The following is a 24,221-nucleotide window of genomic DNA, read 5'->3' as shown; positions in this document are numbered from 1 at the left end:
TAGCTCTTTTCCAGGAAATTCCATTTCATTTTGAGCTACTTGGATAATAAGACTGGCTTGATTTGCTTATTGCTAGTTGTTAGAACTCAGTACCCAAGAGTTCATACATTCTAGTTATAGTTTAATCAAAGTCAATCAGTGACTGAAGATGACAGGTAGCCGGGCTTGATCAGTTTTCCTGATGAAAACCTGCTAAATTGATGAATGTATAAACCGCTAGATTGACCTCAGATGAAAAATAAATACATGCTAAAACTTTTCTGAAATCCTTGTTTATATGCAGGACAAAAAGATTACAAACTTTATAGCAGATTCAAATGATTTACAAGCAATAGGAACTGAACAAGAGGAGTGGGGCTTTGGGTTGAGTATTTCAGCCTACAAAGAAACTACAACAGAGTTAATGCTTGCTACAGAGTGGTTATCGCCCTTCGAGCACGGACTCTGTAAGCTCACACGCGGACAAAAAATGGTTGGAGTCGCATTTTTCAGAGTAGAATCCAGTCTGAAATGTAAATGTAGGTTGTTTTGGCCGTGGAAGCTCGGCTTCACTGCTTAACATGGAAACAACTGCTGACATGTTCGGCCTATTTTCAGCATGATCCTGAACGCAAAGTAGAGCAATATGAATGCACCTTGTTACTTCTGATGATGAAAAGGAGTCCGCCAAGGCTTCATCCAACAAGTCTAATTCCTTGCTTTCAGACCACAGTTGCCATGCCTGAAACAAAAGTAGCTTTGTCTATATAAACTTCGAATGCCAAATAACACATAAAAGCACCAGGCATTGAAAAGTTTTGCACTTACATAGCCAATAAGGCTTATGTGTTTGTCATGATAGTAGGAGGCTGTAATCTTCCTGCCATTGACAATCTCTAACAGAAGAACTCCGAAGCTAAAAACATCTGATTTTTCGGAAAATATCCCACTCAATGCATACTCAGGAGACATATAGCCGCTGGAATATGTTTGGATAGACCAAATAAGCAAATAAATAATGCTTAAACTTGAATTATCACTATAAATAAGTGAAATCTGTCATTGCTGGATAGATGAAACCAGGAAATTAAGCATGACGAAATATGATTATACTGATAATAACAAGTTTAGTCTAGACTCTAGAAAGATAAGTATATAGTAATGATGATTCGTGGTAGGCAACAGTTGAATATGTTGTGATTAGATAAACAAAGAAAGAAAAATTGCTTACAGAGTTCCAACGACTCTATGGGTATTAGCTAACAATTGTGTCCCTTGAAATATCCGTGCCAACCCAAAATCTGAAATTTTTGGGTTCATTTTGTCATCCAAAAGGATGTTGCTGACCTTCAAGTCCCGGTGTACAACCCTTAAACAAGAATCACGGTGGAGGTAAAGAAGCCCCCGAGCAACACCTTGAATGATGTTGAAACGCTTTGGCCAATGAAGGTCTGTTCTCTTTGTTGGATCTAATCAATGCACCAGAGATATATGATTTGTATGCATCAGTTATCTTCCCAGCCTCAGATCAAAAAGATTAACAGACAGAAATTCAGTCACCAAAGATTAGAGTGCTGATTTGTTAATTACTGAAAATGACAACCATATTTCAATGCTAAGCAAAAGCATTCTGAATTTGTTCCAGCTAGGCAGCTACTTGATCATTGCATCAAATTTTAAGATTCAGGGGCTATTATTGAAAGTCAAATACTTGGTTAGTGGCTAAGATGAGTCCCATCTAGACTATGAAAGTGCCACCTCATGGAACCTTTCCTTAATTCTACATGTTCCAGCATGGCAGCATATTAAAGCATTAAGGAATGAGATAGACAAGTTGAGACTTGAGAGCACCCAATCTAGAAAGGGATGGGAGAAGATAAAAGTGCTTTGTGGAACCAACCAAATAAAAAAGTATCCAAGCTTTTGTTGGCCATAAACTCATAAATGAGCATCCTTTCTTCTTTCTCAATGCAGTAACCGAATAGCCTGACCAGATTTCTGTGTTGGAGTTTGGAGATCAACATAACTTCATTCTTGAACTCTTCGATGCCCTGGCCTGAGCTACTAGAGAGTCTCTTGACTGCCACATACTTCCCATCATGCAGCTTGCCCTGAAGAAATTCACAAATTTATCAAAGTATATATGCAAGGTTGCAGCTTTCTACAACAATAAAGCACTTCTTCTTTCAAGTTTGGGTGATTACTTACCTTATAAACTGGGCCAAATCCTCCTTGCCCTAGTTTATTTGTTACGCTGAAGTTATCAGTGGCGACTAATATGCTATTCAGGTCAAACACAGGTAATTCTGATGGATCTTCTAGTTCTAAATGGCTTCTCAATGTATTTCCGGTTAAGATTTCGCTTGAGGTTTCATTCCCTGCCAAGTCAAAGTGTTTGAAAATTCTCTTTCGTTTACCTGATTGTTGAGATTTAAGGACGAAACTCAAATAAATAACTCATCCAAGCCATCATATTAAGGTATCTTGGAAAGAAAAAGAAAAAGTGAACCTATATGGTGATAAGATTTCAGAAACTCATATACTAAGATAGAGACAGAGAGGGTTTACCTATTTTGATAAATCTTTTACGGCATATGCCATACACTAAGATGCCCAAGATGATGATGCAAGAAATGGTTGTGAGGCTGATAATGAGCTTCTCTTTTAGTCTCTCATCAGCTGAAATTTTAAAAGGAAAGAAAAACAATTAAGACGACGGTTGTGAAGTGTGAGAAAAAAAAGGAAAAAATCATATCCATTCTTAAAATTCAGCTTAAGGGCAATAATATTTTCACCAAATTCCGAATGTGCAAGCCGTATGAAGAATTCTTCCCCACCGAAGGGGAACTTTTGCATGTCTGTAATGTTTCCAGTCCAGACCAGACACCCAATTCCATATACAATTGCATAACCCATGCAGGAACAGTTATTCATGCACCATTCTTGGCATAGGTCGTTGTCGATTTCCAAATACTCAGAAAGATCTGGAAGTTTCATCCTATCCATTGTCCAAAATCTATCTGCTTTTCCGGTGTTTGTGGGTTTGGAACTTGTGTTTTCTTCGCAAGATAAATTGGTTCGTCTCATGCAACCCCCTGTCCAGTTTCCTCTGCTCCATTCTTCATCTGACTTTGGTGTAAATCCTCTTAAGCAGCTGCAAATGGGAGATTCAGATGGGCTGCAAACTCCAAATGATCCGCAGACTCCATAGACATCGCACGGATTTTGCGGTGCTTCCCAATCAACAATCCAGCCCTGGCCTCTTTCCCAGTGCTCCAACTGTAGAGTTCCCACTGAAGAAATAACCATGTTTAAAGCAACAGACTGGTTGTATGTATCAGTATATAAATACACAGTTCCTTGTTGAAGATCTTCTCTGAGGTCAAATATACTTGAAGACGATGAATCCATTTCTGGTATACCAATAAACTTCGTTTTATCCCATTGCCCGCTTCTCCAATAAGGTAACCTGTCTTTCCAAACGAAAGCTTGTATTGTCGACCCAGGTAGAAGTCCAACAACAAAATTTCCGGGTGATGGATCACTGTCACTTTTCCAGGATGTCAAGAAACGTCTCTCTCCAGTTTTGAAGTTATACCCTAGACTTGCCCCAAGTAAGAAAGTATCATAAGGATGCTCAAAGCTCTGCCATAAATTCGCTCCTGATATACCATCTATAAGTTCAAAGTTTCCATTATCTGAAAGCACTGCTACTGAACTATTTGACGGAACAGAAACATTGGTTGACCAAAGAGCGTCTTGGTTTCCATCTACAAGCTTCAAATTTCCATCACTCCCAATTGTTAGACTTGCCGAGGAGTTTGTAACTGGCTTCTCTCTATTGGCCACCCAAACAATTTTTGTAGGAGCTTTATCTTTATACCATATTCCTACATATCGGTTGGCAGAATTGTTAGGCTGAAAGAAGCCTAACACAAAAAATTGGCCTGGGGAGGTAAGGATTTGGTCTTCTGATAATGGCCTGGATAAAGTTATGTTATTAGTTGCAGCGCAGCAATGTAACAGAAGCAAGTTCAACAACAGGGACATGGACGAAAGGAAAACGCCCCATCTTCTCTGTTCCCCACCCATCTCGGAAATCAGTCTCTGAGAGAATCAGAGATGAATACGTATAGGAATGTACTCCATCATTATTCATTCCCACTTAACCAAGCGTGACATAGTTCAGGATTCTTTTAATCCTGAAATAGAACTTTAAAATCAGAAACTATTGCTGTAACCTTTCCCAGTTTAAAACTAGAGCCTGACGTAGCCCAAAAGACTATTTCCAACAGTCTGACTGTCCAAAATATTTGAAAGAAAATAACATTTTATGTAAAATGAATATTGCTCCGGAAAATTCCTGGAAAATTTCATGATTCCAGCAGATAACTATATCATGACATCCTGCTAATACGACTAAAATTTCTTTAATCACTGCCAAATGCCATCTACTCCATCAAACAACGCTATCACGCCAAGTGATGCATGCATCTGTAACTCGTGCATTTATGAAAACTAAGATTCAAGGCAAAGTTCATGACTAATTTTTATCTGCGGTAATGAAAAATTTTGAGACACATCTTGCTAATATTATTAAATTAATTTACTGATAAATACCTTACTTTAATCACTGCCATAGACCTCATGAAACATAGCTATCACACCACGTCATGCATGCAGCTGCCACTCGCATATTGGAGAATATATATCGTAAGAAAATAGAAATCCTATTTTTGGCTAAAGAATTCCCCAATAGGTGCATTTCGTGTAATGAGTCGCCATGTATCCACATCTTCAATGAAGCTACAGAAAGTCAGCTTGAACAAATTATTAATAGAAAATTTCTGATGACATCGATATGTTTTCGTTTTCGTTCAAAAAAAATTAATCCAAAGTCATTTGTCTTTTTTTTTATTTCATGTAAATTTTTTGTCTGCACTTGATGTTTCTTTTGGCGTTTTATTTTATAATTTTATGTCATATATTCAGGTTTATACTATCAATCTTAGATCCTGACCTGTAAATTCTAAATATCAACTGAAGATAAAAAAATTTATGTTTAATTTAAGAATTATTCGATATTTATATATATATATTAGACCAGGCTACTTATAGGTGCAGCATATGCCTATCTTTTTATCCTGGTGATGCTAAAAGCCCAAAAGGGTTGAAAACTTGTGTTTCAATTAGTAAATAAGAACAGGAATCTGCTTATGGGGCCTAAATTGCTAGCTTCACCCTTTGTAACATTACTTTCGGACTTTCTTTTTCTTTTGTCAGAGGAATAACCATACAATCAAGTCTACACAAAGATCATCGCCCTTCGAGCACTGATTCTGTAATCTGACCTGTGGACCAGATGCTGTTAGATTCAGATCGATCAGACTTCAGTGCACTTTGGAATAATATAGGTTGTTTTGGCTGTGGAAGCTCTGTTTCACTGCTTAGCATAGAAACTACTGTTGACATGGATGGCCTATGTTCAGCATAATCCTGAATACAAAGAAGACCTACATGAATGCACCTCTTTACTGCTGACGACGAAAATGAGTCCGCCAAGGCTTCATCCAACAACTCCATTTCCTTACTTTCATGCCACAGTTGCCATGCCTGAGACAAATTACATTGGGCCATTTAAATTTGAATGTCCCAAATAACAGACAAATCACACATCAATTTAGAAATTTGCACTTACATAGCTAAGAAGGCATAGATGTTGATCTTTAAAGTAGGAGGTACTGATCTTTCTGCCGCTGACAATCTCCAATAAGAGAACCCCAAAACTAAAAACATCTGATTTCTCGGAAAACATCCCAGTCAATGCATACTCAGGAGACATGTAGCCCCTGAAATTTGTTTGGATGAGCCAACCAAGCAAATAATTAATTGAAATGTATCAGTAGTAGATGAAAGCAGAAATATATGGCCAAGTATGCCAAGTCACTCCTTATAATTACTTGTTATTCAAACACTAACAACTTTAGTGTAAATGATACTATGTGTAATGGATGGCAACAGTTGAATGTTGTTCTACGATGGAGAATTTGCTTACAGTGTTCCAACCACTCTATGTGTATTTGCTAAATATTGTGTCCCTTCAAAGATCCGAGCCAACCCAAAATCTGAAATTTTTGGGTTCATTTTGTCATCCAAGAGGATGTTGGAGACTTTCAAGTCTCGGTGTATAACCCTCAAACAAGAATCACGATGGAGGTAAAGAAGCCCCCGAGCAACACCTTGAATAATGTTGAAACGCATTGCCCAACAAAGTTCTGCTCTCTTTGTTGGATCTGATCAATACACCAGAGATATATGGTTAAAATAACAGTTATCTTTCCAAGCCTTACCAAAAAGTTAACAGAAAAAAGGTATGGCTCCAAAGATTAGAGGATCTATACTTTACCTAATGGGTGATTGCTAATTAAAAATGACAACAATATTTAAATGCTGAGTAATAGCAATATTAGGTAACATGACAGTCAAGTTGAGACATTATGAACCCAAGGGATTAACAAGGGTCAGGAGAAAAATGTAGAGTGCTTGGTGGAACCAACCAAATAGAAACTTATCCAAGCTTTTGTTGGCCATGTACTCATAAATGAGTATTCTTTCTTCTTTCTCACTGCAATAACCAAAGAGCCTGACAAGATTTCTGTGCTGGAGTTTGGAGATCAACATTACTTCATTCTTGAACTCTTCTTTGCCTTGGCCTGACGTACTAGAAAGTCTCTTAACCGCTACATACTTCCCATCCGGTAGATATCCCTGACAAAATTCGTAAATTCATCAATGTATGCTTGTTTTCATCTTTCTACAACTGTAAAGCACTTATTTCAGATATGTGTGTGTCATTACTCACCTTATAAACTGGGCCAAAGCCTCCTTGCCCAAGTTTGTTGTCTAGGCTGAAGTTATCTGTGGCAATTAATATGCTATTCAGGTCATATATAGGTAGTTCCAATGTATCTTCTAGTTCTAAATGGCTTCTCAACATGTAGCTAGGCAAGATTTCGCTTGAAGATTCAATTTCAGCAGCCAACTCCAAGTCTTCCGAGATTTTTGTTTCTTCACCTGATTCAAATAAATAACTCATTTATTTGAAGACGAAATTATGGGCCTCTTTCAAAAAATCAAAATAGGAAATTGATGAACACATAATTTGCATGTAAAGTTCTAGGATGATAAGATTCCAGAGATTCAAATTCCTGACAATTTTTTTTAAAAAAAAATTCATGCTATATTGAAACAGAGGAAAGTCAACCTTCACCTCTGGAAAGAGAACAAAAAGATTCATGCTTGTTACTCTCTAAATTTGAGGTAACAGCCCAGAATCACCTCCAAAAGTCATCACCTAATGGTCTATACAAAAGACCAGAGAGTCTAGGAAACCTGTACACATTTACTTTACCCGGCAAACATGCCAGCAACATGAGGCATAAACCTCACCTCCCTTTCCTGACAATAATTGACCAGTTCTCAATCTGTGCTTGGTCATCCTTGCTAAATCTCAGTTGACTTATTGGAGGACAGGACTTCAAAACAATAACAAATAAATAAAAGATACAACCTTTGTTTTGAATTAAGGAAAAGGAAACTTGGATTAGAATAAAATATTGACAAAACAAGGGAAAACAACATTTCTCAGAGAGAGAGAGAGAGAGAAGGCTTACTTATTTTTTGAGATCTTTTCCGGTGTAGGCCATATATTAAGATGCCCAAGGCCAAGGTGATGATACAAGAAATAGTTGTGAGGCTGATAATGAGCTTTTCTCTTAACCTTTCATGAGCTGAAAATTTTTAAGGAAAAAAAGAAAAAACAAAAGGAGAAAGAAAGACCTTGTTTTAGCTAATGCATGTCCTTATTTAACCAACAGAAAGGAAGACCAAGAAATAAAGCTGATGAGTAGAAGTGTGTGAAAACTGAAAAAGGATGCGAAATTTTATTCACCCAGCTCGAGTTTAATCATATTCTCACCAAATTCTGAAGGTGCAAGGCGTAAGAAAAATGCTTCCCCGCCAAAGGAGAATTCCTGCATATCTGTAAGGTTTCCAGTCCAAACCAGACACCCAATTCCTTCTACAGTGGCATAAGCCTTGCAGGAACAGTTATCCAAGCACCATTGTTGGCATGGGATGGGGTAATCAAGGTTCTTATACTCGGAAAAATCAGGAAGTTTCATCCTATCCATTTTCCAAAACTTATCTGCTTTTCCCCTGTCTGTTGCCTCGTTGCTTGTGTTTCCCTCGCAAAGTAATTCAGTTCGTCTCACGCAACCTCCTGTCCAGTTTCCTTTTCTCCATTCCTCATCTAACTTCGGTACAAATCCTTTTAAGCACCTACAAATGGGAGATTCAGATGCCTTACAAACTCCAAATGGTCCACAGGTTCCATAGACATCACATGGATTCTTTGGTGCTTCCCATTCAACATTCCAGCGCTGGTCTTCCCAAAAAGTCAACTTTAGAGGTCCCATCCATGAAACAATCATTTTTTCGAAATCCGACTGGTTGTGAGGATTGGAAATCAAATATACTGTTCCTTGTTCAATATCTTCTATGAGGTCGAACATGCTTGAATATGATGAATCCAGTTGCTGTATACCAATAAACTTGGTTTTATCCCATTCTCCACTTCTCCAATAAGGCACCGACCCTTTCCAAATGAAAGCTTGCGGTGGTGACCGCTGCGCCAGTCCAACAACAAAACTTCCGGGTGAGGGATCAGTGTCACTTTTCCAGGAAGTCATGACGCGTCTCTCTCCGGTTTTAGTGTTAAACCCAATACTTGACCCGAGTAAGAAAGTATCAGAAGGATGCTCGAAGCTCTGCCATAGATTATCTCCAGATATATTATCCTTCAGGGCGAAGTTTCCATCATCTGAAAGCACTGCTACTGAACCATATGACGGAGCAGAAACATTGCTTGACCATAGAGTGTCGTGGAGTCCATCTACAAGCTTCAAATTTCCATCACTTCCAATCGTTAGACTTGCCAAGGAGTCTGTAACTGGCTTCTCTCTGTTGGCGATCCAAACAACAGTCCGGGGAGTAATATTTTTGTACCATATTCCCACATATTGATTGGCAGAAGAATTATTAGGCCGAAAGAAGCCTAACTCAAAATTTTGGCCAGGGGAGGTAAGGACTTGTTCTTGTGACAAAGGTCTGTCTAGAGTTATGTTATTAGTTGCAGTGCAACATTGTAACAGAAGCAAGTTGAACAACAGGGACATGGGAGAATGCAGAATGCTGCAGATTCTGTTTTTCCCACCCATTTTCTCCAGGAAATTGCTGATTGTAAGAACAGAGATGATTATGAATATGTATAATCAAGAAGCTTGCTCTTTGTATGATAGTCATCATTGTACTATTCTTTCATTGCTTCAAAGTCTCAGTCATAAAATTAATAAAACCAGAGCCTGACATAACTAAAAGACTATTTCCAACAGCAAGACACCATAAATTTTGAAGAAATCACCATTACAGATGAATATTTTAATGCAAGAAGATATTGCCCCAGATAATTATTCATAGAAATGTACACGATTTCTGCAAACAAAAATCTTACCGATACAGTTGAATTACCTTAATTGCCACCAATTGGCCAAACGCTCATCTACTTTGCCAAACATATAGCGACCACACCTTGTGATGCACGCATTTGTGACTCATACATTTCAAAGTACCGTAATACGTTGTAAGAAAGAAAAAGTCCTAGTAAAAGACCAATTAGCACACACAGGTATTTTCTAAACTTACCCTATGGAAAATAAATATTTTCTGAACTTGTTTATTCTTATGACCAAAGATTACTGTGCTTGCTACAGAGTGGTTATCGGCCTTCGAGCACGGACTCTGTAAGCTCACAGGCAGACAACAAATGGTTGGAGTCGGATTTTTCAGAGTAGAATCCAGTCTGAAATGTAAATGTAGGTTGTTTTGGCCGTGGAAGCTCGGCTTCGCTGCTTAACATAGAAACAACTGCTGACATGTTTGGCCTATGTTCAGCATGATCCTGGACACAAAGCAGAGCAATCCATATACACCTTGTTACTTCTGATGACGAAAAAGAGTCCGCCATGGCTTCATCCAATAAGTCTAATTCCTTGCTTTCAGACCGCAGTCGCCATGCCTGAAACAAAAGTAGCTTTGTCCGTATAAACTTTGAATGCCAAATAGCACATAAAAGCACCGTCCATTGAAAATTTTGCACTTACGTAACCAATAAGGCTTATGCGTTTGTCATCATTGTAGGAGGCCGTAATCTTCCTGCCACTGACAATCTCTAACAGGAGAACTCCGAAGCTAAAAACATCTGACTTTTCGGAAAATATCCCACTCAATGCATACTCAGGAGACATATAGCCGCTGGAATATGTTTGGATAAACCAAATAAGCAAATAAATAATGCTTACACTTGAATAGTTTGTGACTATAAATAAGTGAAATATGTCACTGCTGGATAGATGAAAGCAGGAAATTAAGCATGGCCGAATATGCTTATACTGATAATAACAAGTTTAGTCTAGACTCTAGAAGGATAAGCATATAGTGATGATGATTCGTGGTAGGCAACAGTTGAATATGTTCTAATAGATAAAAAAAAAAAGAAAGAAAAATTGCTTACAGAGTTCCAACGACTCTATGGGTATTAGCTAATAACTGTGTCCCTTGAAATATCCGTGCCAATCCAAAATCTGAAATTTTTGGATTCATTTTGTCATCCAAAAGGATGTTGCTGACCTTCAAGTCCCGGTGTATAACCCTTAAACAAGAATCACGGTGGAGGTAAAGAAGCCCCCGAGCAACACCTTGAATGATGTTGAAACGCTTTGGCCAATGAAGGTCTGCTCTCTTTGTTGGATCTAATCAATGCACCAGAGACATATGATTTGTACGCATCAGTTATCTTCCCAGCCAGAGATCATCAAAAAGATTAACAGGCAGACAATTTCAGTCACCAAAGATTATAGTGCTGATTAGTTAATTACTAAAAATGACAACCATATTTCAATGCCAAGCAAAAGCATTTGAATTTGTTCTAGCTAGGCAGCTACTTGATCACTGCATCAAATTTATAAATTCAGGGGCTATTATTGCAACTCAAATATTTGGGTAAGGGGATACCTCATGTTGCTGGGGACGTATTGGGATCTTTTCAACGTGTACAGGAGCCCTTGAGTTCCCTGGCCTTTTGTATAGTTATTTAGGTGAACTTTTGAAGGAGATTCTGAACTGTTATTCTCATGATCAGAAAGTGATAGCCATGAATTTTCTTTTTTACTTCCAGAGATGAGGCTTTTTACTTCTCTCTGGTTTCAATATACCATTAAATTTTAAAAAAAATTATTTGGGTAGTGGCTAAGATGAGTCCCATCTAGACCATGAAAGTGTCAACTCATGGAACCTCATCTTAATCCTATATGTTCCAGCATGGCAGCATATTAAGGCATTAAGAGTAAGACAGACAAGTTAAGACTTGAGAGCACCCAATCTAGGAAGGGATGGGAGAAAGATAAAGTGCTAGGTGGAACCAACCAAATAAAAAAGTGTCCAAGCTTTTGTTGGCCATGAGCTCATATATGAGTATCCTTTCTTCTTTCTCAATGCAGTAACCGAATAGCCTGACCAGATTTCTGTGTTGGAGTTTGGAGATCAACATAACTTCATTCTTGAACTCCTCTAAGCCCTGGCCTGAGCTACTAGAGAGTCTCTTGACTGCCACATACTTCCCATCATGCAGCTTGCCCTGACAAAATTCACAAATTTATCGATGTATGTGTGCATGGTTGCAGCTTTCTATAACAATAAAGCACTTCTTCTTTCAAGTTTGTGGGATTATTCACCTTATAAACTGGGCCAAATCCTCCTTGCCCTAGTTTATTTGTTGTGCTGAAGTTATCAGTGGCGACTAATATTGTATTCAGGTCAAACATAGGTAATTCCGATGGATCTTCTAGTTCTAAATGGCTTCTCATTGTATTTCCGGCTAAGATTTCGCTTGAGGTTTCGTTCCCTGACAAGTCAAAGTGCTTGAAAATTCTCTTTCGTTTACCTGATTGTTGAGATTTAAGGACAAAACTCAAATTAATAACTCATCCAAGCCATGAAATTAACGGATCTTGGAAAGAAAAAGGAAAAGTGAACCTATATGTGATAAGATTTCAGAAACTCATATACTAAGATAGAGACAGAGAGGGTTTACTTAATTTGGTAGATCTTTTACGGCGTATGCCATATACTAAGATGCCCAAGATGATGATGCAAGAAATGGTTGTGAGGCTGATAATGAGCTTCTCTTTTAGTCTCTCATCAGCTGAAATTTGAAAAGGAAAGAAAAACAATTAAGACGACGGTTGTGAAGTGTGAGAAGAAAAGGAAAAAATCAAATCCAATCTTAAAATTCAGCTTAAGGGCAATAATATTTTCACCAAATTCTGTATGTGCAAGCCGTAAGAAGAATTCTTCCCCACCGAAGGGGAACTTTTGCATATCTATGATGTTTTCAGTCCAGACCAGACACCCAATTCCATATACAATTGCATAACCCATGCAGGAACAGTTATTCAAGCACCATTCTTGGCATAGGTCGTCGTCGATTTCCAAATACTCGGAAAGATCTGGAAGTTTCATCCTATCCATCGTCCAAAATCTATCTGTTTTTCTGGTGTTTGTGGGTTTGGAACTTGTGTTTGCCTCGCAAGATAAATTGGTTCGTCTCATGCAACCCCCTGTCCAGTTTCCTTTGTTCCATTCTTCATCTGACTTTGGTGTAAATCCTCTTAAGCAGTTGCAAATGGGTGATTCAGATGGGCTGCAAACCCCAAATGATCCGCAGACTCCATAGACATCGCACGGATTTTGCTGTGCTTCCCAACCAACAATCCAGCCCTGGCCTCTCTCCCAGTGCACCCACTGCAGAGTTCCCACTGAAGAAATAACCATGTTTGAAGCAACAGACTGGTTGTATGTATCAGTATATAAATACACAGTTCCTCGTTGACGATCTTCTCTGAGGTCAAATACACTTGAAGATGATGAATCCATTTCTGGTATACCAATAAACTTCGTTTTATCCCATTGCCCGCTTCTCCAATAAGGTAACCTGTCTTTCCAAACGAAAGCTTGTATTGTCGACCCAGGTAGAAGTCCAACAACAAAATTTCCGGGTGATGGATCACTGTCACTTTTCCAGGATGTCAAGAAACGTCTCTCTCCAGTTTTGAAGTTATACCCTATACTTGCCCCAAGTAAGAAAGTATCATAAGGATGCTCAAAGCTCTGCCACAAATTCGCTCCTGATATACCATCTATAAGTTCAAAGTTTCCATTATCTGAAAGCACTGCTACCGAACTATTTGACTGGACAGAAACATTGGTTGACCAAAGAGTGTCTTGGTTTCCATTTACAAGCTTCAAATTTCCATCACTCCCGATTGTTAGACTTGCCGAGGAGTTTGTAACTGGCTTCTCTCTATTGGCCACCCAAACAATTTTTTTAGGAGCTATATCTTTATACCATATTCCCAGATATCGATTGGCAGAATTGTTAGGCTGAAAGAAGCCAAGCACAAAAAATTGGCCTGGGGAGGTAAGGATTTGGTCTTGTGATAATGGCCTGGATAGAGTTATGTTATTAGTTGCAGCGCAGCAACGTAACAGAAGCAAGTTGAACAAGCGGAACATGGAAGAAAGCAAAACGCTACTTCTCTTTTCACCACCCATCTTGGAAATCAGTTTCTGAGAGAATCAAAGATCCTGAGACTTCTATTTCTAAACTACAAGCTTGGAATAGTTTATTAAATGCAAGGTCAAGCATAACAAGTCTTGAATCTTATAGATAAAAAATTTACATACCATAACAAGTCTTGAATCTTATAGATAAAAAATTTTTAATAACATAACAAGTCAAGCAATAAGAATAGTACACGTACAAGAGGACTACACTAAACACAAAAGTGAAACTATAATCCAAGCCTATTGCCTTGACTTACAACATCGAGAAAAAGCAAAGCTCCAACAGGCGTAAACCCTCTACTCAAAAACAAACTTATGGTTAACACCAGTTGACCTGAACATATCAATTTAAGAATTATCCCTTATCTCAAAAGCTCTGATAACATTCGTGCATCCATCTTTAAGTAGGCTGTAATACCTCTCACAGAGTATTTATTATAAAAAAAATTAAATTAAAATTATTAAGCTATAGTTTTATAAAGATAATAAGTAGATATTATTTTAGTATTTTATTTATTTACAATTATGACATTTAGTGTCTTAATAATTAAAAAAATAGAAGAAGGGGTCTTTAAGTAAAAGAAGAAGTTTAATTAAGTCAGTTTTATTATCACGTTTAAGTTAGTGGGATTAAGGGTCAGTTTATTTATCCCATTTAAGTTAGTGGGGTTAGGTAGTTTATAAGTTTTAAAAGAACAGACAACAACTTACGTTAGTTCATTCATCAGATTCAAACAACAGACAGTCAGAAAGGCTTAATATCAGGGAAGAAGAAAGACAGAGGAGAGGGAAAGAGATTGCTGATTAAGGTATGTTTGGGAATTATATTTTCATAATTTGGGTACAAAAACCCTAAATTAGATATATTTTCTTATTTTTTTATTTAAATCCGGCACTTTTCTGATGACTTTCCGGTAGCATGATGGGTACCAATGGAAAGGTCTTGAAAAGATCTTTCCAATGGTTTTTGTAGCATCTTGTTTGGCCTTATGGTTAGGAATATATGAATTTTTGAAGTTAATTAGAAATCTGGTTTTCAACAGTTTTGACAGCCCAACTTTGGGTCACCGGAACTCCATATTCCGGTGACGTTTTTGGTCGTTTCTTTGAGGGCTTTTGAAGTATGAAATTAGATGTTTAATTTGGCGTCAATGTCTTGGTTAGAGGCTTCCTGTGTTAAGAGAATTAAAGCCTCAAAGTAGGCTCATTGATACTGGAAACCCAAAAATCTGGGTATTTCTGTGATGATTTCTTGAATTTTGGCTTTCGAAACTTAGGAATCTTGTGGTCTTTTTAATCGAAACAAATTTTGGTCTTGTAGTATGATATGCATACTTTAAATTGGTGTTGATTTCATCACTGGATATAATTCGGGTTAAAAGATATGAGAGCTTGAAGTAAGCCAAATGGCCATCCAGATTCTGGAAATTCCAGAAAACAGAAAATTTCTTTTTTTAAATTTGTTTTAAAAATTGATTTTAATTATTATGTGATAAATTCTATTGTAAATTTCATAAATATTGGATATGTGATTTCTACTGTATTTTTATGTTAAGAAGTATGTATCTTTATATTTTATAAATTTATTTCTTAAATTAGTAGATTTTATTAAAATATCAAAATTTATGAAATTAATTACAAATATGATTTTTACAAGTGAAATTAGTATTATTTCTCTATCTGAAATTTAAAGTCCTTACTGATTTTATGATTTAAGTTTAATTCTCAACCTTATTGGAAATTTTGTTTAATTCAAAAATATAAATAATAATAATATATCACCTTATTAAAAAAAAAAAAAAGTTCATAAATTGTAATAGGAGTCGCTACACACCCTAAGTGCTTAGGATGGTCAACGAAAAGTCGTCTTGTAGGATCTGTTTACAAATTTAGTTCTGATTTTTATGTTTCTCGAAATATTAGGTTACTAAGAGGATTTTCGGATTTACTACTTGAAATTGAAATTAACGAGATCAGGTAAGTGACTGATATCCCTTTGGTGTTTTCACACCCTAAAAATTAGCCTCAATCTGAATTTTGTACATGAGATATAATATTTTGTCATATGATTTATTAAAATCGGGTTGAGCATGCAAAATGTATATGGATATGAGTTTGTATGTTGGATTTAGAATGTTGCTTATGCAAAGCATGATATTTGATTTCGAAATTTATATATGACTTTGTATAATGTATGCATATATGATTTCGCAAATATAAACACAAATATTTAGTCTGAAACAAATATGCTTTTGTGGTGTATGAGATATGCTTGAGAAATTTGATATACTGTTTTATGAATTTTGGGTAATCTAAAAAAATATATATTTCTGTTTTGTCTCCTAGTATGGCTATGCTCTGACCCTGCCAATGGGGGTTAAATGTTGGCCATGTCGACATGTATTCTATGATTAGAGATCGATCTCCCAACCGCACTACCGGTTACAGAATAGTAGTATTTGTGATATCTGTTCAGTGCAGCCAATGGTTGCTTCTTCTGACCCATGCCACTGGGGTTAATTGTGGTTCTATTTCTGACCTATGCCACAGGGGTTAAGTGTGGTCGTAGCATGTTACAGGAGACCATTAAAATTTAAATATTTGTGAAATATGTTTGTTCAATTATCTGAAAGTGAAAATTTTGAGTATATGATTCTGAATAAGATTACCCAATATTTTATCTTGGCATTTGTAAATGATATTTTGCCCTGAATGTTTTAAGCATGCTTAATCCGGTTGAAGGGATGTTAGTTACTTGCTGAGTAGTTGGACTCACCCCTTCCTTCAAATTTTTTTCAGGTTGTGATTTGGTCAACCACGCGGGAACTTTGGGGAGTGATGTTTAATTTAGTAGCACTTAAATTATTTAGGATTTATTTAAATATTATGAACATCGTACTATCTTAATTAGTATTCAGACTTTTATCTTGACACAGTAGCTTTATGGTTTTGGAGATTTAATTTTGAATATTGTCAAATTATGATATTTGAAAATTCTGTCAACAGATATAGTTTATAAATCACTAAATTCTTCAGGTATATTAGTCTCTTTTAGTAATGGTTTAAGATATATATTTTAGAGCCTTGCATGTCTGTGGGATTATACCTTACAGGTATGCGGCGTCTGTCATGTCTCGGGTCTGGGGCGTGACACAGGCAATTTGACTCAATTCCTTAAAACTTCTCCTCGCAAAACAACACTTCTGAAGCCAAACACTAACCCATCAAAACACTTTCACGCTTCCAACAACATCAGCTGGACATCTCATGTTAAAAAACTGTCTCTTGTCATTTGAAGCTCCCTTTTACTGTTCCTTTCTTGATTTTAGCTCTTTCCGCTGCCTCCCTTACCATGTCTGCCAATAGCATATCCTCATTTTCCTCGCAAGTGAAACCCAATTTATTCTCAATTGAGCAAGCAACCTTCACGTCTTTCATTAGCACTTCATTCCTATTCTTGAAATCTCCATTTGATAAAAAATTATTACCAATTTTCTAGTCTTTTCTTCTACTTTTCCCTCTATTAAATTTTCTCCCTTTCTTTTTGAATCTAACTTGCTTCGGCCCCTTGCTCCTCACTATTTTCTCATCAACCTCTTCATACCATCTCTTTTTATCAACTTTTCCAATCCTTCAAAGTCTGTATTATTTTTTTTTTCATTTTTCCTTCTCCATCATAAGCCTTCCTTTTCTCTTTATCAGACTGCTCTTTCCATAGAAAGTCTTTCTCTTTTCTTGCCTTAATTTTCCACTCCCGAATTCTCCTTCCTATCCCCTTTGTCCTTTGTCTGCTAATTCCTTATAAGCTTGATGAGTTTCCATCCCCCTTGTCAACCCTTTCTGGCCCAATATCAACTTTTATCTTTTGCGTAATATCACTACTTAACAAATTGGTTCAGCTCTCACCCACTCCTCTTTTATCTGTCCAACTTGTTGCCCTCAGTCAACTCTAGGATTTCAAGTGTATGATAAAGAAAACGATTGAATTGGTAATTAGGGCGGTTGATTAGAGAGATCTTTCTTCTTTCTTATTGGTACCTTTCCGTCTGCAATACCAAATTAAAAAGTATATTTGATGCAATTATTACATGATAATTAACAAATTATAATCTTGGATTATATAACATCTATCAAAAGATTATATGAAGTTTACAGTTATTTGTAATTTTTTGTTATGATTAGATAATTGTACAATTATCTGAAAAGACTAATATATTGATCACATACTTCTACCTTGTTTTTCTTATTTTTAATTGATGTTCTTCTCAGCCAGAAAATAGAATAAGCTAAAATGGGCCTACCTTCCATGTAAGAAAACAAATGGCCCAAAGGCTGACAGCTAGGGTTCTCTCGCTTGTATTCTGGAAGGGTGTACATGGGCTAAGTAAATGACTGCTTTCTGCTTTGGGGGAAATTATGAGTAAACAACTCGCATTAACAAGTGAAATATCTCAGTTACAATGAACCTAAAAAGAAAAAAAAACCTTATATAATTACAATTCTATCCCATCAAAGTTTGACTGCATGTACAATTCTTTGATAATTAAGTGTTTCCCCTGCTTCCTGCACTCATCCATGCTACCGACCTACCCCTTGTAGCTGAGCGGGCTTTAATGGAACGACTCTACCACTTCAAACAAGAGAAGCAGAAAACACCAGGTTCAGGAAAATTTTGAGTGGTGTAATATGAAAACGATGGAAGGGTGAGTAACAAATCAATCTATCTTCCAACTACCATTGCCACCGTGACATCATTTGAAGATAAAATTTCTTGACCATCCATGGTGAATTCTGCATCTATAGAACTCCTCATGGACGTGTATTTGGGTTGTCTAGGCATTGGAAGCGTTGGAGATTCACTCTCAAGCATTAGCACCATGGCTGCCATTGTTGGTGTGTGCATTGCATTATCCTGCACACACAGCATGCCTATATGTATGCATTTCAACACTGCAGTTGAAGAGCATGGCTCCCGAATCAAAGGGTCAACGAGATTCATTGCTTTATTCACCTCGCTAATAAGATTATAGATGATAAAATCTCGAGAATACAATGAAACTTGATAATTAATTATTTTTAGATTAATAAAATCAATACACTAAATATGCACTCGTGTATGGTAAAATTATCAAATTTTTATAAAAGTTTTTTGTAACAAAATGATATAAAAAGATATGAAGAATATAGAGAAAATAATAAAATATTATTAAAATCGTTTTTTTATCTTCTTTTTAAATTATTAGAGACCCTATTTGCCCTTTAATCCATTTTAGTTCAACTATTAAAGACATAAACTTCTCTTATTTCAAAAACTTTTTTTCTTTATTTGTTTAAATGAAAATTATATCTCAAGCTTATTATTGTTGAAAATATCCTACCAATTAAGTGAAATTTGTTCTTTATTAGAGGAGTGGGAAGACGGAAATAATGATCATAAGAAATGTAAGGAAAATTTTAAAACAGGAGCTGTTCATTCGGTAAATAAAAAGAAAAATGAAAACAATCCGTTCATCATCAATTATCGGCCTTCAGTCGCTGACAACGTGACCTCATTCACGGAGCATATATAGCTATTAGAATTTGATCTATGAGAGGAGTACCGTGAATTGTCAAAAGCAAATGCAGGTTGCTTTGGCCGTGGAAGGTTCGTTCCACTGGTAAGCTGGAGAATCACGGCTGGCATGTTAGGCCTGTCTGCAGGATTTTCCTGGACGCAGAGAAGCCCAACGTGTATGCATCGCATTACTTCTACATTGCAGAATGAATCCCCTAAGGCTTGATCAATCAAGTTAAGCACCCTACCTTCACACCACAACCGTCTAGCCTGAAACAATGTGTATTTCACTTACTAAAAGAATACCTGAAGGAATATGCAAAGATGAAAGTGTTTTAACTTTGACGCATACATAACCAAGAAGGTTTTGGTGTTCAATCATTCTGGAAGCCTGAATTTTTCTTGCCGCTTACAATCTCGAGTAGCAAGACCCCGAAGCTGAAGACGTCAGATTTCTCTGAAAACGTCCCTCCCATGACGTACTCAGGAGACATATAGCCCCTGCATTGATTGGAATATTTAATGCTTGTTTACTTCAATGCCAAAGTAGTCAAAAGGCATCTGGATTTTGAGGTACATTTGAACAAGCCAATACCTAGTTAAGTGATTATATGTACATGAACCTATTTACAAATTAGGCTGCAAGTTTCATGTTATACTAGACAACAATTTAATGCATTACTACTCCTTATGGGAGTGGATTATCAAGATGAATGTTCATTGAATCTGCTAATAAAACAAACAAGTAATGCTTACAGTGTTCCCACTACTCTGCGAGTATTTGCTAGCTCTTGAGTCTTTTGGAAAGTTCTAGCCAATCCGAAGTCTGAAATTTTTGGGTTCATGTCTTCATCCAAAGAACATTGCTAGCCTTCAGATCACGGTGAATGACCCTTAGAAAGGAATCACGATGGAGATAAACAAGCCCTCTGGCAATACCCTAAATTATGCTGAAGCGCTTAGCCCAAACTAGCTGTGTTTTTCTTGTTGGATCTAATCAGATCATGGAAATTTTTGACAGAGTCAGTTATAAGTTGTGTTATGCAATAATAGGGATGAATAAGTGAAAAAGGGAGTTAACCAAAGAGAAATGTGTCCAGGCTCTTGTTCGGCATGTACTCGTAGATCAACAGTTTTTCCTCCCCTTCAACACAGCAACCCAAAAGCCTAACAAGATTCCTATGTTGGAGTTTGGAAATAAACACAATCTCGTTCTTGAATTCCTCCATGCCCTGTCCTGAGCGACTGGAAAGTCTCTTCACGGCTATTTCCTTTCCATTCTGCAGCTTTCCCTGCTCTTGTGTGACATATATCAGTCTATGGTGTCCTTGTACAGCTACAAGCAAAAGGAAATAGTAAAGAGGAGTGATACCTTATAAACAGGTCCAAATCCCCCTTCGCCAAGCTTGTTCGTTAGGCTAAAGTTGTCGGTAGCAACAACTACGTGGTTGAAATCAAATATCAACGAATCTTTTTGTTTTACGATGTTGCTCCCTTCTATTCCTTTTCGAGTGTCTCTCAAAGGGTTAGTTGCATCAGCAGAATCAGATTCATGCAAAGCTTCTCTGCTTTCCCCTAAATATAGACATTGAGCCATCATACCTTTAAAGTTAGCAGATCTTTTTCTTAAATAGGCGCCAAACTGAGTAATTTGGCCTAGACCAACTAGAATCCGATACGGAGCCAAACACTATGACATATCTTGATTTGGCAGGATTTATTGACATACTGGTGAGGGGTTCACTTAAAGGATATAATTCTTAAGAGACAGCCAGGTTCTATGTAAAATTCAGTAACCTAACGTTATTAAAATATTAGATACTAAATTATACTCAAATTGCATATAATTAATCTAATTAACTACTCAATAACAAGGAACTTTTCAGTCAGTTCATTGAAGGAGAAAAATGCTAAAGAGAAGTCAAAGTAATTAAGCCCCCAAATGTCAATTGCCAAGGGTAGTAAAGGAAACAAGTTTCTTGGAGCTGCATGGTTTAGAGATTTCTGTTGAATGAGCTAAATTTTCTATACCTGACAGCTCCACCTTTCCCTCTTGACTGGCAATAATCCATTACCACAAATCAAGGTGGACAGGTGGCTTACACGGCTTAATTATTGGAAGGTCCATCAGTATACTTTGAATTTTGGACCTAAAATTTCTACTGCAGGTTTTCTCAAGTTAGCTATGAATAATCATGATTAAGCTTTATATATAAAACGCATGATCTGCAATGCTTTATTGGAACAACTTTCAAAACACAGGAGATTACTATCCTCAAAATGCCTGAATAATATAAGTAGCTGTGAAAAATACATCGGTGCTATTGCCTTTGTGGTTAGCTCTATACCTGAAGAAAGCATATGCTAATAATGTACTCAAGACGATGAAAGTACACTAGCAGCAACAGGGAAGATAACCTTCGATTTGTGCTTCTCTTTACCTAGAAAAAATTTTAAAATTTGAAGGTAAACAAACTAACAGGGAGACAGATGTAGGCAGACCTCATAATCTGAGTTCAGGTGAAGAATTGTATATATATAGTACCTAGTTCTGCATGTGCAACACGAACGAAGAGATCCTCTCCTGTAGATGAGAAGGCCCGAACATCCATAAGATCTCCAGTCCAAAACATGCACCCGATTCCTGTCATGGACGCAAATGCCACGCAAGAGCAGTTGTTCAAGCACCAGAATTCGCAAGCTTCATTATACACATCAGTTTTCAGATACTGGAAGTGAGCTGGCAGTTTCAGCCCACTCAGTTTCAAAAATCCATCAGTTTTATCCCGGCTTGAGGCTAATAAGCTTATGTTCTTGTCACAATTAAGTTCAACTCGTCTTACACATCCATTTGTCCAGTTCCCTCTACTCCACTCTTCACTTGAGCTTGGTTCAAACCCTTCCAAACACCTACAAATTGGAGACTCATCTGTATTACAAATTCCATTAGGACCGCAAGCTCCGTAAATGTCACATTGGCTCTCCGGTTCCTGTAATTGAACTCTCCATTCTTTCTCTCCTTCATCCCAAATAATTATCTGCAGATATCCTTCTGGTGAAAGGAACACAACTTTAATGAGAGAGGTGTTGAAAACATTGAGAGTAACATACTGATTACCCTCTGGGCTAACCGATACAATGCTAATTCCATTAGTATATACTGCAGACATATGTGGCATCCCTAGGAACTTTATCCCATTCCATTGCCCACTTCTCCAATACGGTCGGGTTCCATTCCAAATAAAACCTTCTATTATCGGACCACTCTGTGCTCCAGTTCCACCAACAAAACTACCAGGCGATGGGTCGTCCTTACTTTTCGAGGAAATCAGGAATCGTTTCTCACCAGTTTTAACATTCATACCTATCATCCGGACCAAAAAGTATCACCAGGATGTCTAAAGCACTCCCATTAGATCTGTCCCGAGGAGTTATCCTTCAGAACAAAATTCCCACTATCCAAAAGCACCGCAACCGAATTATTTGATTGGATAGGAACCTTGGTTGACCAGACAATGTCTTGCATGCCATTCATGAGCTTCAGATTTCCATCACCCGCTATCATTAGACTTGAGGACAATGAGTCGGTGAGGGGCTTATCTCTGTTGGCCACCCATAAAACTCTACCGGCACGTTTGGTTCGCGGAATAGATAGGAATAGAATAGAATAGTTATTACGTGGAAATAGAATGAGGTGGGAATAGAATAAAATAAGTATTATGTAGTTTGGTATGATGAATGGAATAGAATAGGAATAATTATTATGACTTATTACAGTGTTTGGTTGGTAACAATAGCTTTTGAATAAGAAAGGAATAGAAAATAAAAAGACAAAAATACCCTTATTATATATAATTATTTTTTTATTTTATTTTTAAATATTAATAATTTATAATTAATTAAAATATTAATAATTTAAATATCAATATTTTAATATAATTTAATTACTTATATTTTAATAATAATATTTATGTATAAATTAAATAAATATATATATAATATTTATACAATTATGTATATATATATTCATTACATGTCAAGCCCAACTCTATAAAATATTTGCCATATCATTCATGTGCTTGAAAATATGTTTGCATACTTGGAAAGCCCCGAAAAATCGTTAAAAGTCGGTAGTGAACCTAGTGGTACAACTAAGTTGAATTAAGCCTCGAATTAGCCCAAATAGAGATTTTAAGATGAAATTGAGAATTTTAAAAACCCATAATGACTTAATATGGTTATTCGGAGTTCGAGGATTGATTTGGAGTCAAATTGAAATTTTCATGACGTAGGGGCAAAATGATCATTTTGCCACCTAAGGGCAAAATTGAAATTTTACACCACCCAACACTTGTCATGCCTAGGGATTTCATCCATTAACATTTTATATTATGGATAATTGAGATATTTTATGTGGTGGTGAAAGAAAGCTTAGTAGTTAAGTGTTAAACATGGACTAATGGATGGTGACAAGTGGCAAGCTTTTATTTCTTTATAATTTACATTAAAAATCAGCACATGACTCTCCCATTTCACTCCCATATGTTCGGCCTCACCAAGGAAAAGAGGAAAGAAAGAAAGAAAGAACAAAACCTAGTTAGAAAAATTCAAGAGAAAATTTTGGAATTTCAAGGAATGAAGTGACAAGAGGTAAGATTTTTCAACTTTAGCTTGAGATCTATCTTTCCTAAGCATTCTTTCTCATTTTTCATGGTTGAAATTCATGATTTCATGATGGATCCCTTATTGGCCGAACCTAGGGGGAGAAGATTTGATGATGAATTTAGTTAGAAAACATGTTATTCTAGTGTTTTTAGTTGGTTGGTGATGTGTAGCATGAAAAGCAAACAAGAAAAATTCATGTTCTTCCATCACCCTCATTGGCCGAATCTTCCTTATGGTATGTTGATGGTGGATTTGATTTTATTTCAAGTGATTTGGTTAGGAA

At 36.8% G+C, this 24,221-nt stretch overlaps 2 protein-coding genes and 1 long non-coding RNA gene across 3 annotated transcripts; 1 reads left to right on the top strand and 2 right to left on the bottom strand.

Moving 5' to 3' along the window:
* On the bottom strand, positions 286-9,474 carry LOC18596999. The gene is made up of 14 exons (XM_007025805.2): positions 7,958-9,474; positions 7,653-7,769; positions 6,842-7,053; positions 6,537-6,747; positions 6,035-6,272; positions 5,678-5,828; positions 5,303-5,592; positions 2,775-4,096; positions 2,548-2,658; positions 2,188-2,396; positions 1,880-2,090; positions 1,211-1,448; positions 808-958; positions 286-721 (listed from the first exon to the last, which is right to left on the bottom strand). Exons 1-14 carry the CDS (start codon positions 9,255-9,257, stop codon positions 422-424), a joined length of 5,061 nt encoding a protein of 1,686 aa, XP_007025867.2. The 5' UTR covers positions 9,258-9,474; the 3' UTR covers positions 286-421.
* LOC18596997 (G-type lectin S-receptor-like serine/threonine-protein kinase At1g61370) lies at positions 9,476-22,894 on the bottom strand. Its single transcript, XM_018122864.1, is given in 16 exon segments — positions 9,476-10,114; positions 10,200-10,350; positions 10,610-10,847; positions 11,521-11,731; positions 11,829-12,037; positions 12,188-12,298; positions 12,414-13,722; positions 18,455-18,631; positions 19,241-19,543; positions 19,626-19,650; positions 19,652-19,774; positions 20,030-20,132; positions 20,135-20,266; positions 20,355-20,565; positions 20,646-20,848; positions 21,819-22,894. Coding segments are annotated over 16 exon segments (4,632 nt in total). The 5' UTR covers positions 22,645-22,894; the 3' UTR covers positions 9,476-9,814.
* On the top strand, positions 14,268-16,650 carry LOC108662588. The gene is made up of 2 exons (XR_001928500.1): positions 14,268-14,528; positions 16,519-16,650. It is a non-coding gene; the product is annotated as an uncharacterized LOC108662588 (long non-coding RNA).

This window comes from Theobroma cacao, chromosome 6, assembly GCF_000208745.1.
Source record: "Theobroma cacao cultivar B97-61/B2 chromosome 6, Criollo_cocoa_genome_V2, whole genome shotgun sequence".
Lineage (NCBI taxonomy): Eukaryota > Viridiplantae > Streptophyta > Magnoliopsida > Malvales > Malvaceae > Theobroma > Theobroma cacao.
Note: the sequence above shows the minus strand (reverse complement) of the source record. Positions and strands in the feature narration are given on the sequence as shown.